This window comes from Antechinus flavipes, chromosome 3 (assembly GCF_016432865.1).
Source record: "Antechinus flavipes isolate AdamAnt ecotype Samford, QLD, Australia chromosome 3, AdamAnt_v2, whole genome shotgun sequence".
In the NCBI taxonomy this organism is placed as follows: Eukaryota; Metazoa; Chordata; class Mammalia; order Dasyuromorphia; family Dasyuridae; genus Antechinus; species Antechinus flavipes.
Window position 1 is genome coordinate 567756491 of NC_067400.1, and position 17978 is coordinate 567774468.

The following is a 17978-nucleotide window of genomic DNA, read 5'->3' on the forward strand; positions in this document are numbered from 1 at the left end:
ACATGGACAGTTGCTAAGTCTCTTTGATTCTCCCTCCACAGTGCAGCTATCTCACATCCAAGCCCATCTCTGCACTCAGTTCAGGCCATCCCTTCCTTCCTGGATTTACTCCCTTTGTCCTCTCTCCAATCCAGTGTTTACCCAACTACCACACTGAGGTAACTCAAAAGCACTGATCCCTCAATAAATTCCAGTCTACTTTTCCAGACATTTCCCATTACCGTTTCTCACCCCCACCCCCACCCACCCCCACCCCCAGTGCCTGCTTATGGGTCAAGTGGCTCCATGCTCAAAAGGCTCTCTCCCCATCCTCACAGCAGAATTGCTGGAGCCCTGGGAGTCTCAGCTCAGATCTGGCCTCTGAGAGAAGGCCTTTGTCTTGCTGGTGAGGAGTATTCTCTTCCCCAAACTCTTTGTATATACTGTTATCTGCCCTGAGATAGGGCCTCGGCTCCATTTCTGGTGCCCGAAGGCACTTAATCCTTCTGAGCTCTGACTGAATTGAAAGTGTGGCTGTGCTTGGGACCATTCTGAGAACCAGTACTACTGAGGAATCATCAAAGCTTGCAGCCCCCGCCCCCCCCCTTGGACTCCAGAATCCAGCCTCAGTCACTCACTACCGGATTGATCCTGGGCAAGTTACTTAACCTCTTTCTACCTTCCCCTTTCTGAAAAAGGGGTTTCTCTCTGTGTGTTAAACACCCACTTCCCAGGGTTGTTTTGAAGATCAAATCAGTTGGGATGCTTGGCAAACTTAAAGACGCTATAAAATGCGCGCTGCTGCTCCGACGGTCGGACTCAGTTGTCGGCATGATCCCGGGCAACCGTATGGTGTCCAACACTCCTAACCCGTTATTTTCCCCAAAGCGGAACCGACTGGCCCTGTGGTTTCTGGGAAACCGCTGAGAGCTGACAATTCCCCCCTCCCTTCCCCCGCCCCCCGCCGGGGGCGGGCCCCGGCCTCCTCCCTGCCCGCCGGGCACGCTGCCACCCTTGAAACTGGGCCACAGCCAGACCTGGCAAGGGAGGAGCAGGTTAGAAAGCCAAGGCCGACTCCAAGAAGACCAAGCCTGGGAGCCCAAAGAAGAGGCGTCCCCTTTAAATGCAAATCACTCCCCGCGCTCGCTCTCCCCCTCACACACACACACTCACACTCACACTCATCGCGGGGAGTGGGAGGCGGGGGAGCCCAGGCCGGACGCGGCAGCGGCCCAGGCGGGCCGGCAGCTTCTGCTGGGATCTGTCCAGGTCAGTCTTTGTCGCGGGGCCAGTTTCGGGATTGTGGGGGATGGAGCACAGGGTCCCAATGTGCCCTTCGAGAGAGCCGGCCGCCCGGCGCAGCGATCCGCTTGGGGATGCTGAGCCCCCGCCCCTCAGCCGCGTCGCGCCCGCTGCCTAAGTGGGGCAGGATGTCCCCGGGCCGCGGGGGCGTTGGTGGGAGCCAGGCTCCAGCTAGGGGCTGCCCTCGACCCGGGCAAATGCTAACAGACACGCCCGGAGGCTTGCACAGAGACACAAGTGCTTCTCTCCGTGGATGGAGGCCAGACAGGGAAAGCTGCTCGAGAGGCAGGGGCTGCTGCCCTTTGAGGGGCTATCTCCCAGCACCTAGCACGGTGCCAGCCGCACAGCAGGTGCCTAATAAATGCTTCTTTAATGAGATCACTTTTCTAGAGCGCTTCAGTAATTGGGGGAAAAAAAAAATTGTCCACCACCGCCCAATACATTGGATGAGGATTTGACAGATGAGGAAACTGAAGTTCGGGAAATGATTTGCCCAGAATCACACGTGTCTGGGACCCTCTGGATCCCAGACCTCCTGAGGGCCGTTGCAACGTTCTTTCCAATCAAAGCGGAACATACCGAATCCCCCAGCCCCAGGCCAAGCTTAGCACACAGGGCCAGTCCCAAAAGACACCAGCCCAAGGCCAAAGGGCCCAGGACCCTGCTGGGAGTGCCACCTTTGACCTGAGATGGGCAGCCTTGCCCTACCTGTAGAGAACAGTAAGAGAGATTCCTTGAGAGGGGAGCAAAGGACACATCCAAAATCCATATCATCCCTGAATGCTCACACAAAAATCTCTGAGAATGGGAGCCTGGGAACTGAGAAGAACAGGTCCTCCTCCAAGAAGGGAGATCCCCTTTAGAGGCCAGAAGGAGGGGCATAGAACCAGGACCTTATTCTCTGTGTGGGAGCAGGCAGTCTTGGCACAAAAACTGCCTCAATCTCCCCTTGACTCCCCCAAGTAGAACAATTGCCCTCCTCCCCACTCCTCCCACTTTGCTGGATGTGTGGAGAAGTCAGGGTACCACCTGAAACAAGTTCCTGACTCAGAGCTTCACCTTGTCCCTCCCTCTGAGAGCTTCCAGGCTTGTAAGGACCGTTAAGGTATCTGAGGGCCGGGGTTTAATTTCATTAGTTTGCAAGCTAAGACAAGCAGAAAGTGGGACGGAAGAAAAGCTGGTGGGGACATCTCTAATCATCCTCCACAGCATCAGTCTGCTAAAACTCTCTCCCTGGTCCCAGCTTCCAGAGGCCCAGGGTCTGCTTGCCATCTGGCCAATTACTGCCTCAGTTGGACAAACACTAAGCCAGAGCTGACCAACCACTCTGGTCCTGGGGCAGAGTGTAAGGAAACTTCTCGTCTACAGCAATTTAAAGTCTGCAGAGTTCTTTCAACACAATAACCCTGTGTGGTTATTTAACATATTGATATACCCATGATGAAATGAAGCTGCAGGGTGGGCCAGGGGTCAAACTCCAGCTTCCTGGCACCGAGCCAGGGGTGTTCTCCATTGTACTAAAAGTGTCTGACAAGGCCTAAGGGTGATGAGAAATCTGAGGGGGGGGGGGATTACTCTTAGCTGGGGAGAAAAGCCTTGGAAATGCTTTTAGGAAGACACTTGTATCTGAGCTTTCAGAAGGGGCCTGTCTTCAACAGAGTGATGGTAGTGGGATGAGGAACAGAAAGGGAAAGGGAACTTTGATTACACTCCCACTGTGTACCAGGTATTGTGCCAAGGGCTTTTCCAATATCATCATCCATACCTGGTACAGACAGTATAGATGAAGCCACTGGAAATGGGAGGGGAAAGGACAAGGTGGTGACTTAAAGGACAGTAGACCAGACAGTTTATGTGGAAAGGTATTTGAAGCCAGGTTATGGAACTCCTTGAGTATATGGGTCACCTTGAGTATATGGGTCAGAAATTTTATGCTTTGACCCATTGTGGAAATGTTTTGCATTACTACATATGCATAGCCAATATTGTTATTGCTTGTATTCTCAATGGAGAGGGGGAGAAGGAAGAGAATCTGGAACTCAAGTCTTAAAAAACATGCTAAAATTGTGAAAAAGATTCTATAAAGTTAAAAAAAATGTAAGCTTTAGTGAATAGGAAAGTTCCTCTCGCTCTCTCTGCTCCTCAGTTTCTCCTTGAATACAGTACAGTAAGGGTTGCAGTAGGCTCATCTAATTAAGATTTGATTTTGGAGAGACACGATGGGGACAAGAGGATAGCTCTAAGAAATGAACTCAAGATTCCCAGTCCCTTGGACAAATGGAATCTTAGGCCTTCCAGACCAGATGGACATGTCAGAGAATCAGTAGCTGGTGTACTTGAATGGGAGTCTCCAAATCATCTCTGTCCAATGGGAATCTAGTCATCGAGGAGACCTCTAGAGATGGGGACTTGCCCCAGTCTACTTTTGGAGCTCTGGAAGTTTCTTCTTGTATCCCGTGAAAATCTGCCTTTTGCTCCCATTCCCCCTTTGGGGCCAAACCAAAGTGTCTCACTCCTTTGTCCCCACTGGTCTTTCTCTTGCCAGGCTTCCTCCCCAAGGGCACCTTGATCCCTTTGGAACCAAGCCTGGCCACCCACAGACATGGATGACAAGAAGAAGAAGAGAAGCCCTAAGCCCTGTCTGTCGCAGCCTGCGCCCTCTGCCGGTGCTCTGCGCAGGGTCCCAGTCCCTACCAGCCGAAGTGCCTCCTTCTCCTTGGGCCTCCCCCACCTACCATCCCCAAAGCAGCGGACTAAGTTTAAGCGGTAAGTGGGTCTGCTCCAGCGCGGACATCCAGGAGGCCCCCCCCCCTTTTCCTAGGACACTAAGGGAAACCTCAGGGACAACTGTCCCCGGAGTACAGACTGGAAGACCGAGGCCTAGAAAGGGCCAGTGACCTGGAGTCTGGTGGTGCTGCCTCCTAGGACTCAGGAGGGGGAAGGAGCTAGCCCTCCCACCCCCAGACATCTTGGAGCCGGAGGGCTGAGGGAAAAGCCTCCTGTGCCTGACCAGTGGCTCCTCCGACTGCCCAGGGTGACCAAGGAGAAGTGCCGCCCTGTGCTCGCGGGGGGAGGGGGTGCCCCAGCAGGCACCCCCTTGCAGCACTCCTTCCTGACAGAGGTGACTGGAGTCTATGAGATGGAGGGCGGCCTCCTCAACCTACTCAATGACTTCCATTCTGGCCGGCTCCAGGCCTTTGGTAGGTTTGTGAGGGGTGGGGAAGGAGGGGTGTCAGGGATCTCCTTGGGTCTGAGGAATCAGGCTTAGAAGGTGCCCCGGGGTCCCCACAGATTCTTTGTATCTGCATGCCCAGAGCAGGCCAGAGGCTTCCCCTCCCCCAGTGGGCTGGGCTGGGCCACGGGGAAGGGGGGTCGGTGGGGGAGCTGGCCTGGCCGGGATTGGCACCGGGCTCCTGGGCTGGGCAGGGAAGGAGTGTTCCTTTGAGCAGCTGGAACACGTCCGGGAGATGCAGGAGAAGCTAGCCCGGCTGCACTTCAGCCTGGACGTATGTGGAGAGGAGGAGGAGGACGAGGACGAGCCGGAAGCTGAAACGCTGCCTCAAGAGCAGAAGAAAACTGTGGCTGACCGGAACTTAGACCAACTGCTCAGCAACGTGAGCCGGGGATGGGGCCGCAGGGAGGCTGGGCATGGGGACCTCTGGGGGTTGTCTGCGCCCCTGGGCTCGACCCCCCTGACTCCTCTCTCCCTTTGCAGCTGGAGGACCTCAGCAACTCTATGTATCCTTCCTGAAGGGGAGGGCCGTTAAGACCCCCTGGGGTTGGCACTACAAGGGGCTCAGAGTGCCCAAGGTTTGAACTCAGCTCCCCTGCCCCACCTGCTCACATACACGGACCCTTTCCTTCCCCCAAACAAACTGCAAATGGGGGTGTCAGGTGGGGGGCCGGGCTTCAGCAGTCCTAAGGAGGATTGCCCAAAACCTGAACTGTGAGGGACATTCAGTGGTCCTCATCCTCCCCCCCAGAGGAAGAGTCCGAGGGCCACGCAGACACCTTGCCTTAACTACCTGTGTCCAGACAGAAGCTGCACCTGGCAGAGAACGCAGAGCCCGAGGAGGCACCCACAGCCTAAGGGGAGTCTTCCGCGGGGCCCTATCAAACTTGCTCTCTGCCTCAGTTTCCCCAGGATGGCTGAGGGGAGCAGCTGGCCTCTCTCAGATCGAAGGGTATGAGGAAGGAGCTTCGGCCCCTTCAAGACCTTGACTCTGTGACCTGGCGGTGGGCCTTGGAGATGTGACCCCCCAGGCCTTCGGATCCCAAATACCCAGAGCTATGACCCTGGCTTGGGACTTGAAGCCTCCTGACCTCATGTGACCCTGACTTCTGACCCAGGTTGTGACCCACCAGGTCGAATGACCTCACATGACCCCAAGCTCTGAACAAGCTGTGCCCGCAGGCCCTCCGATTTCAAATGACCCTGGCCTCTGACCCCGGCTGTGATATCTCCAGGGTCGCCTCTCCCCTCCCCCTAAGTTCCGGCCGGGCCTCTAGCAGCTGAATTAAACTTGATGGACCGAAGTGCTCTGGGTGTCAGTGTCTTCATTGACTCCTCCCATCCGCGTGTTTCTCATCGGCCAATCCTCCGCCTGAGATCCCACGCTCCCCTTTAGGTGAGGAAGATCCGCCATAGCCCCTCAAGAGAGCTGGAGTTGACTCCGAGGTGAAGGCTGGGCCTTCTCGTTTACTTGGGGGCGACAGTGACGCCTTTTCATAAAGACAGACTGGCGGGCACGTTACCCAGTAGCACTGCTGCTCGGGCGTTCCCGTATCCATGGAAACGCGGGCGTGGCCATGACGACAATTGGAGGCGCCGGGAAAGGAAGGGACTGTTGTGGCAGTAGCTGGGTCATGGAGCTCCACGAGTTGGTTCGGCGCGTGACGAAACTGCAGGTGGGGACAGGAGCACCATCCTTCCTGGACAGACCCTGGCCCCTTGGGACTCCCTGGTCTCCCCGTGTCCTCCTGCAGGCGGGGATCTCCTACTTCCTGTTCCCCCCTCCAGACGGGCCCCGAGATTCCCCCACTCTCCCTCACTGCCCCGGGCGGCCCGGGATTCTGCTCCAGCCCGGAGTGATCACGTCCACGTGTCCCCAGGCTTGCGTGAGGGGCCGTCAGACCCGGAGGCGGCTGCAGAGCTTGAGAGCCGAGTATGAGGAGGTGGTGCGGCAGGTGGAGGGCGACTTGGGCGGGCAGCCGCGCTGGGTGGGACGCTGGCTTCCGAGGCCCGTTTTCTCCCCGGAGGCACGGGTAAGTCGGTAGGGCCTCCTGAGCACTGAGCCTGACGTGTGGGTGAGTCCGGCCCTTTGGGGCTCCGGAACCGCTCCTTGGGCCCTCTCCCTGGGGGAGGGTGGTTGTGGCTTTCATTTCCCCGTTACTCTGTGTTACCTCTTGCGCCCTCGAGCGGAACCCTGTCTTCCTCCCGATATATACCCTCCTCTCTTCCCTGCTCAGCTGCCTCCTCCCTCCCCCCCACTCTCTGCAGGGGGCAGATGGGAGGAGTAGGCTGAGCAGGCCCTTTGGCTCTGCCCTGATTGCCCCATAGAGAAGACCCTGCGGCCCCAGAACAGAAGGAGGCAGCAGCCTGGGACCTGTTCAGGAGCCCCTCAGCAGACTCCAGAGTGAAGAGCCAGAGGCAGATGGAGGCCGGAAGGAACCTTCTCCCGTAAAGGGGCCTGAGCAGCAAGATGGTTTCAGGGTCGACCAGGAAGGTAGCCCCCAGAACAGGCTGGTGATGGAGGCTGGTGACCCGATGCTGAGAAGGATCCCAGGTAGCTCCTCTTCCCTCCTTTCTCCCTATGACCCACCCAAGACTCCTCTCCCTAATGGACCAAAGACCCCCAATTCCAGGCTGGAACTAAATGGAAACGGGGCATTTTTAGAGGGGACCAGCCTTTGTGACCAGTTGGTAGCATTCTCTGACATATCTTGCAATGTCTCCACATACACAGAGGCCCTGGAGCTCACACCAGCCTCCCAACCTGCCCAGCTCCAGAAACTTCGGAGACACCTGGCCATGGAAATGCTTTGGCTGCAGCAGGCCATTGTCAGTCGAAAGAAGGTGACTGCCTCCTGTCAGCTTTCTCCTTCCTGGCTATCTCAGCTTTCCTGAGCTTCCAGCCTCCCAAGCTCTTTCTCAGTTTTTACATATGGGTAAAGCCTCAGAGATCCTGCAGGCCTTCAGCATTCCCTGACAGCCCCATCCCCTCTTATCTCCCACAGTATTTGCTTCTCAGACAAACATTGGATCTCCCAGAAAATTAGTTGGAGAGGACTGTACCTCAAGCACTGGGATCACCATAATACCATCGTCTGAGTGTCCAAGCTGTCGACGAGACTGGGAAGCTGATACTGCTGGGAAGGGCCTCCCCATAGCTCACTACTGAAGACTCCTGTTCTCCAACCCGTTCCAGTGGACCAGAGTGAAGTCAGGGCACAAGTTCAGCTTTATCCTCAAGGCCAATATGCCAGGACCTCTTTGTCGCCTTCCTTGGCTCCAAGGACCAGACTAGTATCAGATTTCTAAGCCTCAGTATAACCCTGTGTTTGGAATAGGTGGGCCTTGAACCTGGCCTAGGACCATTAACTCTACACCTGGAAAAATGTGTGAGACCATAATCCAGCCTCCCAGCATCAAGCCTGGGGTTAGATGGACCCTGATTCAGAAAGCATCCTTTGGGCAGACAGAGAACAGAAACTTGGTGAGAACTGAAGGAGAGAATAAGAGAATCAAGTCACTGGGTTAGAGGAAGAATTAAACACCTTCCATTTTGGAGCTTTGGTAGTTCCATCTCTTTGACCCAGTATTTGTGTGCCATGAAAAGTATATTTTAGAATCAGCTCTCCCTTCTACTGGGATCTGGTCCCCTCCCCAAAGTCAAATGAACCTGACAATTACTCATCAGTTGCATGGAAGGGTATGTGTATGTGTTTGTGCTTGGGGTGGAAAGGAGTGTGTACAAGTAGAAGCTGAATCACTAGATTTAGAACTTGAAGAGCCCTTCCAGATTATCTGACTCAATCCCCTTTGACAGGAGGAAAAAAAAAAAATGAGGTCTCTGGAGGGAAATGGACTTTGCAAAGCCACACAAGGTTTAAGGAATATTGAAATTTGAACCAGCTTTTAGGAATAGTATAGAGGGAACTGTTGCTCAGATGATTGGATTAGGTAATCAAAATCTCTAGTAAAAAATTAGCTCTAGTCTCATTTCCAGCTAGAGGGCTACTACTTTAGATTTCTAATGACAAACTAAAATGGGGAGGTAGGAGTTAAGCCTCCGAGTCCCTCCTTTCTCTATCCTGATTGCCTAGCAACGGTTGAGCGTCCCTTGCCAGCTTAGGTCAGCAGCACCATGGCTGCCACTACTCCTGGGCTTCCTATGGCCAAGAAGGTGGTGGTATACCGGAATGGGGACCTGTTCTCTCCAGGAAGACAGCTGGTGGTCACCCACCGCCGTTTCCCCACTTTCGAGGCATTTCTTAATGAGGTGACAAGTGCCGTACAGGCTCCTCTGGCCATTCGTTCCCTCTACACCCCCCAGCATGGCCATGTCATCACTGACTTGTCAGAGCTTCAGAACGGTGGGGAGTATGTTGCTGCTGGCTTTGAACGTTTCCGGAGGTTGCCGTGAGTGGGGACCAAGGGACCTTTGGGCAACTAGAGATTATCCATTACTCCACTGCACCAAAGGCTTTTTAACAAGCTCTCCTTGACTCATTTCCATGTCCCTCATCATTCCCCTCCTTACCTCACAAGATAGTGCTTTTTATTTGTGGGGAGCATGAGAACTCTCCAAGCCCAAGGGCCATTTCTTCCCCTGGATGTGATATCCTATGGTGATTGGTATTAGCCAAAACAGGGATCCATGTGTAGAGGGGCAGGGTTGGCCACGGATGACCCAAAAGCCAATCTCACTCTGAACTGCTTCCATTTGAGGCCTTCCCACCTTTGGAGGGAGAATTTTGGAAGCCCAGGCTTTCCTTGGTTTAGATCAGAAAACAACTTAGATTAATACTGATTGCTGATATCAGACCTGGTAGCAACTCAATCCAAAAGTCAAGGAGAATCAGGTTGCAAGCAGATGAACTATCCATGAGGATGAAAAAAAATTGAACAGCATTGTCCCCTAACCTCTATCTGATGTCTCCTACTCTCCAATCCCAAAAGAGTAAGACTGAAGAAGGAAGAGTAGGGGGAAAAGTGGGTAGTTTGGAGAAAGTGCCATGTCCAGGAGGCGATAACATTTTCTGTGTCTTTCAGCTATATCTACCCTGGAGGTGAAAAACCAGGGAGGAAAAATATCAGATTCCTGGTGGGTTCTATACCTTTCCAAACTTGGCCCTTCCCTCACCCATGTTTACCCTGCAACACTTGGACCCAGTAGGCTCCTGGGGCTATGAATGTGTACCTGCCTCCCTGTATCAGGAGTAAAGGGGACCAGAGTTTATAGCCTACCAATAGCCACTTCTCTTGTGACCCTGGGCAAGTCAACCCCTGTGGGCTTCTTTTTCTTCACCAGGGAGTTATCAAATAGCACTAAATGATCCTCCCAAACCCCAGGCCCCTTAGATATCTTAAAGTGTCTGTGAACAGCAAAGCAGACTGAGGTAGGCAGCTAGCTGAGCTGAGGATTCTTTTAGCCTGGAGCTCCTCAGCTCTGGTTGATCAGAATCAGGAGGATGATTTCTTAACAAAGAAGGAGGCGCACATGGGCCAGAACAGGTGAGGGATTTGCCCGAAGTGAGGAGAGCTGGGCCTCAGACTGGTACAGCTCAGAGGCTGCAGCAACTCAACAGGCTCGAGCCGCACAGTCTAGCAGAGAGCCATAGGTTTGGAGTCAAGACCTACAGGAGACCTGATTCTGTCCCATCCTCACTGAGTGATCTTGGTCAAATTCTTTCCCTTTCTGTGACATTCAGCAGTGCCATCACTAAAAGGATGCACTAGTTATCTTAGAACTTAGATCCAATGTTGGATCATAAACTTTGGGGGAACTTGGAGATTATCTAGTCCAAACTCCTTTTCCAAGGGGGAAACTGAGGCCCTGAGAAGTGGCAAAGATGACTCCAAATGTACTGCTTTTCCCTTTGTTCCAGGCTGGGCCAATGAGGTGATGTTTGCCAATCACGAAGCACTATGTAACTGTCAGTTATTATTTTGCCAGGCTCCTCCAGCCCTCCCAAGACCAAATTACAGGTCTCCTGGGAAGAGAATCCCAGCCTTGGCCTCCTGCACAATTCAGTGAGTGCTGAGGTTGTGGGAATGGAATGGGAATAAGGGCTGAGGGAAAATGCCGATGAAAACAGTCTTCTTCAGCCACAGCAGACAATCTTTTTGTTGGTCCATCAAGGGTTTTAGACTTCTAAGGCTACCAGAGCTTCCTGAAGTCCTCAGCTGGGGTGGAGTCACAGGCCCCTGTTTTGTTCTTATTCCAGGGTGTTTAGAAATGGGGACCTGCTGAGCCCTCCTTTTAGCCTGCACCTAGCCTGTACCTCCCGGCAGGACTGGGGAGCAGTGCTGAGACAACTGACGGAGAAGGCCCAGCTGAAGGACGGAGCTGTGAGCGGGTAGGAGCTGGGGCTGGGCTGCCTGAAGGAGTAGCTTGGAGGATGCCCAGTAGAGGGAAAGAATCAGGGAGGAAATGTGAGGTCCAGGAAAGCAAATTGCCTAAGACCCTCCCCCCCACCCCAATGAGAGAACAGTTAGTGTTTCCGACTTGTCACTGAACTACTGGAGGAGCCTAGGTGCAGAGATAGAAGGAACCTTTGAGTAATCTCCATTTACAAATAATGACTAGAACTTAAGTCTCTCGTTCCAAATCCTAAGGAAGACCCCATAGTACAACAGAGATTCTGGCTTTGGGCCCAAATCCTAACCTGAGAGCAAGTCCCTAAGCTCCAGTGGCTCCCTATCACCCTCAGAATCAAATACAGAATTCTCTGGAATTCAAAGCCTTTCACAAAGTAGCCCCTTCCTACATGTCCAGTTTTCTTACACCTTACTTTCCAACACTGGCATCCTGGCTGATCCTTTAAGTAAACATCCTCTTATTTTGGGGCATTTTCTCTAGTTGTCCCCTATGGCTGGAATGTTCTTGCTCAACTACTGACTTCTCTGGCTTCCTTTAAGTTCCAACCACAATTCTACCTTTTACAGAATACCTTCTCCAACTATATCCCCGTAGCTTATTTCCTATTTATCCCATATGTAGCTTGCTTTCCTTTTTTTTGCATTATCTCAATTACATTGCAAGATCCTTGAGGCAAAGATTTTTTTGTCTCTTTGTATCATTTATTGATAGACCTGTAAGAGGGTCTCTTCTAGCTCTAAATCTGATTCTAGTGGTGTGAAAAATGGTGGCTCAATCCCTAAACCAGAACTGTTGTCATAAAATTTGAGGAAGCATCTTTTTCTGGCTATCTTCCATGGTATGGCTCTGCAAGGAGTGACCCCTTCTCTCCTACAGACTCTGCACACTGGAGGGAGTGCCAGTGTTGAGCAAAGCAGCACTGGTGAATGGTGGTTACTACGTAGCTGTATCAAAGGATGGGTATAAGGCCCTACCCTATTTGGAGCTTCTGGTGCCGAGCCCCTCCTTGCCGGGTGGCTTCTGGTACATTAGGGTTTGGGAGGTATAGCCAAGAGGTGAGGGAGGTGGAAATGGGCTTGGGTAGTCGGTGAAGGCAGAGGGCCTCATCTCAGCTTCCTGGGCTGTTATCTTTTGAATCCTCTTTAACCTGAGCAATCTGCTCAATTTCCTTTTGTGTTACAGGCGTCCACCAAGACTCGAACCCAAAGCCTATAGGCAGAAGGTAGGTTAAGTGAGACAGCCAAGGAAAAGTGGAAAGGGGATAATAGTGAAGCCCCAAGAGGATGTGATTGATAAAAGTAGAGAAAGGTCCTGGGAATCCCTAGAGCCAAATCTCTTCAAATGTTTTACAAATGAGCAAACAGACACACACTATCCTGAGCCCTGGGCCAGGAGCTGTGCTTTAACATCCCTGTTACTGAGGCTGGTGATATGGATGGTACCTGGTTTGTGTCCGGAGGCATTAGAAATGGCACCTGCCAAGGCCCAAAGGAGGACTGTGGGAATTGAAGAGAGGGTAGAAGGGAATCTGGGTACAGGAGATGCAGAAGGTCTTCCGTCTCCCAGGCAGACAGCTTCGGGGCTCCAGCAGTCCAGTCCTCCAGGAAAGACTCCTCTGTTTTCTTTGCCAAACCTGTGCTGGCCCGAAGCCATCGGAGAAGGTGCTCCCTACTTCAGCCTGGCAAGTTGGCCCCTGATCCCTCGTAACAGCCCTGTGAACTAGCTACTAGAACGAAGCTAGCACATTTTACAAATAAGGAAACGGGTTTGGAGAGGTCAGGTTATACAGCTAGTACATGACCAAGATGATTGAAAACAAAAAGTTCCGCACCCTCATAACTCCTTCTGTGTCTTGTTCTGCATCCCCACACACTTAGACTAGAGGAGGTGTGGGGAGGTTAAGAGAGCTCCAGAAATAGGGCTGATCTTGAAGGGAGCAGTTTGTGTTTGGGCCCTGGACTCAGTGTTGTCCAGTCTCCAAAGTCTCCCTGTTCTTTATGTCTTCCAGGATAGGCTAAGAAAGGACAGCTGGGGAAACTGCTGAACCCCTGAGGCTCAGGGGCCTTTCTTTCCTTGAGGAGTGAGAAAAGTGCTTTGTAAACGGAGATGTAAATGTGAGGTATCCCACCTACTGGCTCTAATGGTGGTTTTTCAGGGACCTGAGTGGGACTGATGCCCTCAGATTCCACCTCACAGGTCTATCTCCTTCCTGTGAGGAAAATTTTGTTATGGATATAAACAGTGACTTAGAAAAGTTGTTTCATAATTCCATGAGCCTCTTTGGTGGCTAAAAACCTAACTGAGGAAAGGAGTCAATATGGGGAAGGAGACAGCTGAAGACAAATTTGGAGGAGGAAAGAGTCTTTGACTATGAGTTGGAAGTTGAGGAGGGGAACCCAGTGGCTTGGAGAAGAAAGTTTAGCTACATGTGCTTTTCTGGCTCCTGTGTAGTCCCAATAAGGTCAACATGTAACCCCTCTTTCCTGACAGAAGAAAGGAGTGTGTATGGTGCACCCCACACTAGGAGGGAACTGGCAGGTGCCCAAGAAGTAAAGGAAGATGGGAATACATTGACAGAAGTGCCCTTGGATCAGGTATGAGATCTGTGTCTTTAGAACTGCTGTAGATTCAGCTGAAGTGTGTAGTCCCACAACCTAGCCAAGATGAAGCAAAGAGCTCAAAACTGCAAAGGATCTGGGTTCTAATTCAGACTCTACCAGCACACCCTCATCAGCTCGCAGCATCTAGCCTTTCTGTCATGCTGACCATATCCCATGTTGCTGTCCCTCCTGGCAGGACTTGGAATCTTCCCATAATTTCGCCCTAAGGCTCCAAAGGAGTACTTTAGCTGTCTTACCAGGCCCTGTCACCTTAAACACTTATCTTTGCATCTTGAATCAGTTCCTTCATCTGGACAGTGACTATATTGAATCAGATGTTGTCTAGAGTCCTTTTGTTTAGGTTTTTGATAGATTAAGGGGGACTCTGCTTTCAGGTCCAAATCAGCTCTCTTCTGACATCTCTCTCTTCCAGAAGGCTGCAGAAATAGTAGAAGAAACTTGTTTCTTGGAAAATGCTGCCTAGGGTAGGTAGTATAGAACTCAACTTGGATGCTGTCTTGGAACACCAGAGGCTCAGCCCAGCCTCCCTCCGTTCCCTTCCCCATCCCAAGCCAGCATTCCATCAGCAGCCGTGGCACAGCCTTTTATTGAACCAGTGGACCCTCTTCTGTGTGGTCTCCCAGCTTCCTGCCAGAAGAGACGACAGGCCTTTCTAGTCTGCTTGGCCCACAAACCTGCAGTGAGCCTGCCTGGGTGGGGAAAGCCTCAGCTACCAGGGGAAGGGAAGGGTTACCTTCCTCCACCTTGTGTAGGGCCTGACAACAAGGTGGGGTGAGGAGGACACAGGGGCCCACACACTTTGGGAGAAGTTCTGGCCTAATAAATAGTTTTCTCTGCTTCTGGGTCATCTGAATTTTGTTTACCCATCTCTCCAGACCACATCCCACTGGATGGGTGTGCCTGGACTAGAGAGAAGTTAGAGAAGCAAAAGCTAATGATGAAACTAGCCTCTTGGCCTAGGATCTGAGGGGCCCCCTCCGAGGCTGCAAGTGGGGAAGGGAAGGAAGGCGTTCAACTGACTGCAGCATCTGTGGGCTCTGACTCACTATCGTCCCCAACCCAAACGAGCTCACTCCAAGGCTCAGAAGGGCCCAGAGTTTGAGTTTGAGGAGGACTCTGCACCTGACACCCAGGGTGCTCTGCACAAACCACAATTTTGGCTGGAGGCCAAGGTCATGAGAGAAGTTGGGTCACATACTGAAAGGGAGAGGGGGGAGGCATTTCCAAGGCATGAAATTTGGGGCTCAAAGCAGTAAAGTCTCTATGTCCACCTCCCCATGAGGCCTCACTGGATTGTCAAGGGAGAGGTCCCTGCCAAAAAAAGTCAAAGACAGCCTTCTCAAGGAAAGCTCAAGCTTCAGTGGCTCAAGATACCCCAGCCCAGGGTTCCCTGCTCCAAGGCTCCGTCGTCTCTGGGTGGGGCTGGCCACAGGATCCTGTCGTTATTCTGTCTTGCCCACTGAACTTGCAATGCAGAGCATGATTCCGAAGACGGTAAGCACCATTCCCAGGGCAGGCCCTGGGTCAATCAATAATTAATAAACATTAAGCACCTACTGTGTGCCAGACAATAGGCTAAGTGTTGGGTCAGAAAAGAAAGAGACATAAGATGGAGTCTTCCCATACTCTATAGTTCCCTACTCTGATTGTAGAAAAAGAAGGGGAAGGCTGCTGAGAGATACCCAGACACTGGATTCTCATCCCCCCCAAAGACTATGGACTTTGGAACTGCGCAGAAGTCACCCAGCTTGGACACCTAAGAGCCTGGCAAGTGATTTCTCCCCAGGAGTGGCCTTACTTACATTTCCACCAATGTCTTCCCCAAGGAACTTCCCGACAACCAAGGTGACAACAAGAGCCAGGGAGTTACTGATGGGCACAGCCAGGGACAGATCTGGAGGGGAACATTTTGATATTCCCTGGGATTCGCTCTAAAGCAGGAAATGTGTCCCTGTCCTCAAAAAGGTCTTGGTCCATTAGGAGGGGCTAGCTGCACTAGGACCCTCCTCCAAACACCTATTTCTAGACAGATCATTTGGGTGAGTCACTTAAACCTCCCTGTTTATCATCAGGAACTTGATCATCAGGTTCCTTGTCAGTAAAACTGAGATGAGAACAGCACCTACTTCAAAGGGTGCTGTGAGGATCCAATGAGCTACTGTAAAGTGCTTTGCAAGCCTTCAGTAAGCTACAGAAATGCCAGATTTCATAATTTTTAGGTTAAAGATAGACATACAGAACTCTTGACAGTTATAATAAAAACACAACGATGTAGAAACTCATTCAGTGGGAGCACAGCTAAATCCAAGCCTCATTTCTAATTTCTTTTTGGGAGGGATCAAGTTCTTGAGAAAAATAATATTTAAAGAACTCACGATCTTTCACACTACACATTGAAGTCATATGGTGCTCACAGTCTCTGAACTCAGATTCTGTAAGGCCAATTCAGTGGGCTAGACATAGTAACAACAGATCCCTCCCACCAACCTAATCCCAAATAGAAATTAGAAAGACTTTACGGCAAACTGGTTAGAAAACCAGCCAAGCCAAATATATTATATCATGGGGAATGGATGTGGCAACTCATAAAGTTCATCTCCTAAGTCCTGGAAGGAGTGTCCACACCACATGAATGAAGTCAGGGATCTTTTAAAAGTAAGGAAATATGCTACAGTCTTTTAGGGGTGGAGGAATAATTTATGCTTTTTTGGTTTATGCCAACGAATAAAAAACAATAAAGAAAATTACAAGAACAAAAAAAAAAAAAAAAAAACACTGGTGCCAATAAAGACCTGAGTAGATAGAATGTGAAGTAATGTGCATGTAAGTCAAATGGAGGAGTTGGAGAAATATCCAAGAAGCACTTCTTTAGTGGTGCCACAAATATTCAATGGATCAGTGGTCCCATGGGGGTATCTCTTCAATGATGCAGATGCAACTCAACTATGCCTGCCTATCCTGTGCAGTCTATGAACCCATCTCCTCTTGCTTGATTGGTTTTTCATTCCTTTGTCTAGAGCATCAGACTTGTAGAAATGGAAGGGATAGTAAGGTCACTCTTGAATATCCTCATTTTTCAGATAAGAAAATAGCCCCAAAGAGTTTAAGTGTTTTGCCCAAGATCACACATGGTAGCAAAAATAAGATTCCAACTCAGGTCTTTCAATGTCAAATCCAAGGCTTCAGTATGTACCATATTGATAAAACTAAATTGTCTAGTTCAAGACTGATTTCTCATACTCATAATGCAGATGAGTTGCCAAGATTGCTAGGGTAGGAAGCCCAGTCCCACCGTGTAGCATAGCTATAGCTGCTAAGGAGGGAGGTGAAGAAAGAGACATTAAACTGCTAAATGAACCACTCTGGAAGGTATCTTGGAACCCTGCTTTGATATTTATTACCCATATCCCACCCAGATGATCAGCCCTCAAAACTGAGACACACATACCTGTTGATGCCAGGGTAAGGTAATAGATCAGGGAGCCACACTGGTTGAGGCAAAGGGGCACCAGATACTGGGATTGAAGGTGAGAGAAAAGCTAGGGTCAGTGTACACCAGGCAGCACAGAATCATCTGAGAGAGTGAATGGAAAGTCCCCTAATGATGACGCCCCACTTCCAGACAGGAATCTCGGACATCGATGTGGGAGGGAAGACTTGCAAACAAACTCAGCCCCGCATCTGGTCAAATGCACTGAATCTTTAGTTAATTCAGGACTGTGTAAATATGAACTAGAAGGGGCTTTATGATGAATCTGAGGCTCAGAGAGGAGAAAAGCCTGCCCCTCATCACCCAGGTAGGACTCACAATCAAGATTAAGATAGGACTCCAAATCCTACAAACACCAGGAGCTTCCGAGACCCATCTTGCGGACCTGATTTTTCTTACTAAAGGGCCAGGGTCCGGGTGAAACCTGGAAAATCCCTGGCGTCCCGCCCCAAACATTTCCCCTGCATACATGTCCCAGGCCCTACCTGGTAGTTGAAAAATAAGTACTTCATCTCCTGCAGCAGCTGCCTAAGCCGGTTCCCCTCTTGCACCGGCACCATGTTCCCCGTGGCTCTCTTCAACAGAGGGTTGGAGCCGCCCCATAACACCGCCACCAGCACAAGGGCACACACCTGCCCTGAGAGGGAGGAGGACCTGTCACTCGGCCGGCACTCATCCCAAGCACGGACCCCAGACTCCCACCCCCAACTCCCCACCTCCGCTAGGGGCAGCGTGATGCTGTGGAGAGGGCGGGAAGGGCCCGCTTCCGACACTGGCTACCCGAGTCATCCTCTTGCCCAAAGAGCCTTAGTTTCCCCATCTGTAAGATGGAGGTAATAGTAATTCCCAAGGAGATTTCATCCTAGAGCTCCCAAGAAACAGCCGATTAAAGAGTTCTGCGCCAGCTGTCATTATTGTAACAGAGGAAGAAATTGAGAGAGGAATACAGGGAAGGGGAGGGGCTCAGAATTTCTCACCCAG

The 17978-nt window shown here is 51.3% G+C and overlaps 4 protein-coding genes across 11 annotated transcripts; 3 read left to right on the forward strand and 1 right to left on the reverse strand.

Moving 5' to 3' along the window:
• Positions 1–979: 979 nt before the first annotated feature.
• Positions 980–5817, forward strand: CCDC28B (coiled-coil domain containing 28B). The gene is made up of 6 exons (XM_051987838.1): positions 980–1248; positions 3827–4047; positions 4315–4481; positions 4708–4895; positions 4997–5019; positions 5317–5817. The coding sequence occupies exons 2-6, from the start codon at positions 3884–3886 to the stop codon at positions 5369–5371; spliced, it is 597 nt and encodes a 198-aa protein (XP_051843798.1). The 5' UTR covers positions 980–1248; positions 3827–3883; the 3' UTR covers positions 5372–5817.
• A 104-nt stretch (positions 5818–5921) lies between these two features.
• On the forward strand, positions 5922–7899 carry IQCC (IQ motif containing C). Of its 3 annotated transcripts, none has more exons than XM_051987836.1 (4): positions 5922–6189; positions 6394–6546; positions 6842–7357; positions 7519–7899. In XM_051987836.1, exons 1-4 carry the CDS (start codon positions 6091–6093, stop codon positions 7558–7560), a joined length of 810 nt encoding a protein of 269 aa, XP_051843796.1. In that variant the 5' UTR covers positions 5922–6090; the 3' UTR covers positions 7561–7899. The 3 variants fall into 3 exon arrangements, with proteins under 3 accessions (XP_051843796.1, XP_051843797.1, XP_051843795.1); XM_051987837.1 differs by having other exon boundaries at positions 6842–7067; positions 7248–7899; XM_051987835.1 differs by having other exon boundaries at positions 6842–7899.
• Positions 7900–8222: 323 nt separating this feature from the next.
• Positions 8223–14344, forward strand: DCDC2B (doublecortin domain containing 2B). 4 transcript variants are annotated; one of them, XM_051987831.1, is made up of 9 exons: positions 8223–8923; positions 9557–9608; positions 10461–10537; positions 10732–10863; positions 11763–11909; positions 12069–12108; positions 12453–12567; positions 13377–13480; positions 13920–14344. In XM_051987831.1, exons 1-9 carry the CDS (start codon positions 8649–8651, stop codon positions 13968–13970), a joined length of 993 nt encoding a protein of 330 aa, XP_051843791.1. In that variant the 5' UTR covers positions 8223–8648; the 3' UTR covers positions 13971–14344. The 4 variants fall into 4 exon arrangements, 3 of the variants coding, with proteins under 3 accessions (XP_051843791.1, XP_051843793.1, XP_051843792.1); XR_007952225.1 differs by lacking the exon at positions 13920–14344 and having other exon boundaries at positions 12453–13005; positions 13377–13470; XM_051987833.1 differs by lacking the exon at positions 11763–11909.
• TMEM234 (transmembrane protein 234) lies at positions 14076–17968 on the reverse strand. 3 transcript variants are annotated; one of them, XM_051987840.1, is made up of 4 exons: positions 17714–17968; positions 17483–17634; positions 16956–17022; positions 14076–15401 (listed from the first exon to the last, which is right to left on the reverse strand). In XM_051987840.1, the coding sequence occupies exons 1-4, from the start codon at positions 17784–17786 to the stop codon at positions 15247–15249; spliced, it is 447 nt and encodes a 148-aa protein (XP_051843800.1). In that variant the 5' UTR covers positions 17787–17968; the 3' UTR covers positions 14076–15246. The 3 variants fall into 3 exon arrangements, with proteins under 3 accessions (XP_051843800.1, XP_051843801.1, XP_051843799.1); XM_051987841.1 differs by lacking the exon at positions 14076–15401 and adding an exon at positions 15529–16533; XM_051987839.1 differs by lacking the exon at positions 14076–15401 and having other exon boundaries at positions 16554–17022.
• Positions 17969–17978: the final 10 nt, after the last annotated feature.

Coding starts and splice junctions, on each gene's coding strand:
- CCDC28B (XM_051987838.1), top strand. CDS start 3,884: ATGGATGACAAGAAGAAGAAGAGAAGCCCTAAGCCCTGTCTGTCGCAG. Junction 4,048..4,314: donor CAGCGGACTAAGTTTAAGCG/GTAAGTGGGTCT, acceptor CCGACTGCCCAG/GGTGACCAAGGAGAAGTGCC. Junction 5,020..5,316: donor GAGGACCTCAGCAACTCTAT/GTATCCTTCCTG, acceptor ACCTGTGTCCAG/ACAGAAGCTGCACCTGGCAG.
- IQCC (XM_051987835.1), top strand. CDS start 6,091: ATGACGACAATTGGAGGCGCCGGGAAAGGAAGGGACTGTTGTGGCAGT. Junction 6,190..6,393: donor GGCGCGTGACGAAACTGCAG/GTGGGGACAGGA, acceptor ACGTGTCCCCAG/GCTTGCGTGAGGGGCCGTCA. Junction 6,547..6,841: donor TTTTCTCCCCGGAGGCACGG/GTAAGTCGGTAG, acceptor ATTGCCCCATAG/AGAAGACCCTGCGGCCCCAG.
- DCDC2B (XM_051987831.1), top strand. CDS start 8,649: ATGGCTGCCACTACTCCTGGGCTTCCTATGGCCAAGAAGGTGGTGGTA. Junction 8,924..9,556: donor GAACGTTTCCGGAGGTTGCC/GTGAGTGGGGAC, acceptor TGTGTCTTTCAG/CTATATCTACCCTGGAGGTG. Junction 12,568..13,376: donor GTGCTCCCTACTTCAGCCTG/GCAAGTTGGCCC, acceptor CTTTCCTGACAG/AAGAAAGGAGTGTGTATGGT.
- TMEM234 (XM_051987839.1), bottom strand. CDS start 17,786: ATGACTCGGGTAGCCAGTGTCGGAAGCGGGCCCTTCCCGCCCTCTCCA. Junction 17,635..17,713: donor TCACGCTGCCCCTAGCGGAG/GTGGGGAGTTGG, acceptor CCTCCCTCTCAG/GGCAGGTGTGTGCCCTTGTG. Junction 17,023..17,482: donor ACTTATTTTTCAACTACCAG/GTAGGGCCTGGG, acceptor CTTCAATCCCAG/TATCTGGTGCCCCTTTGCCT.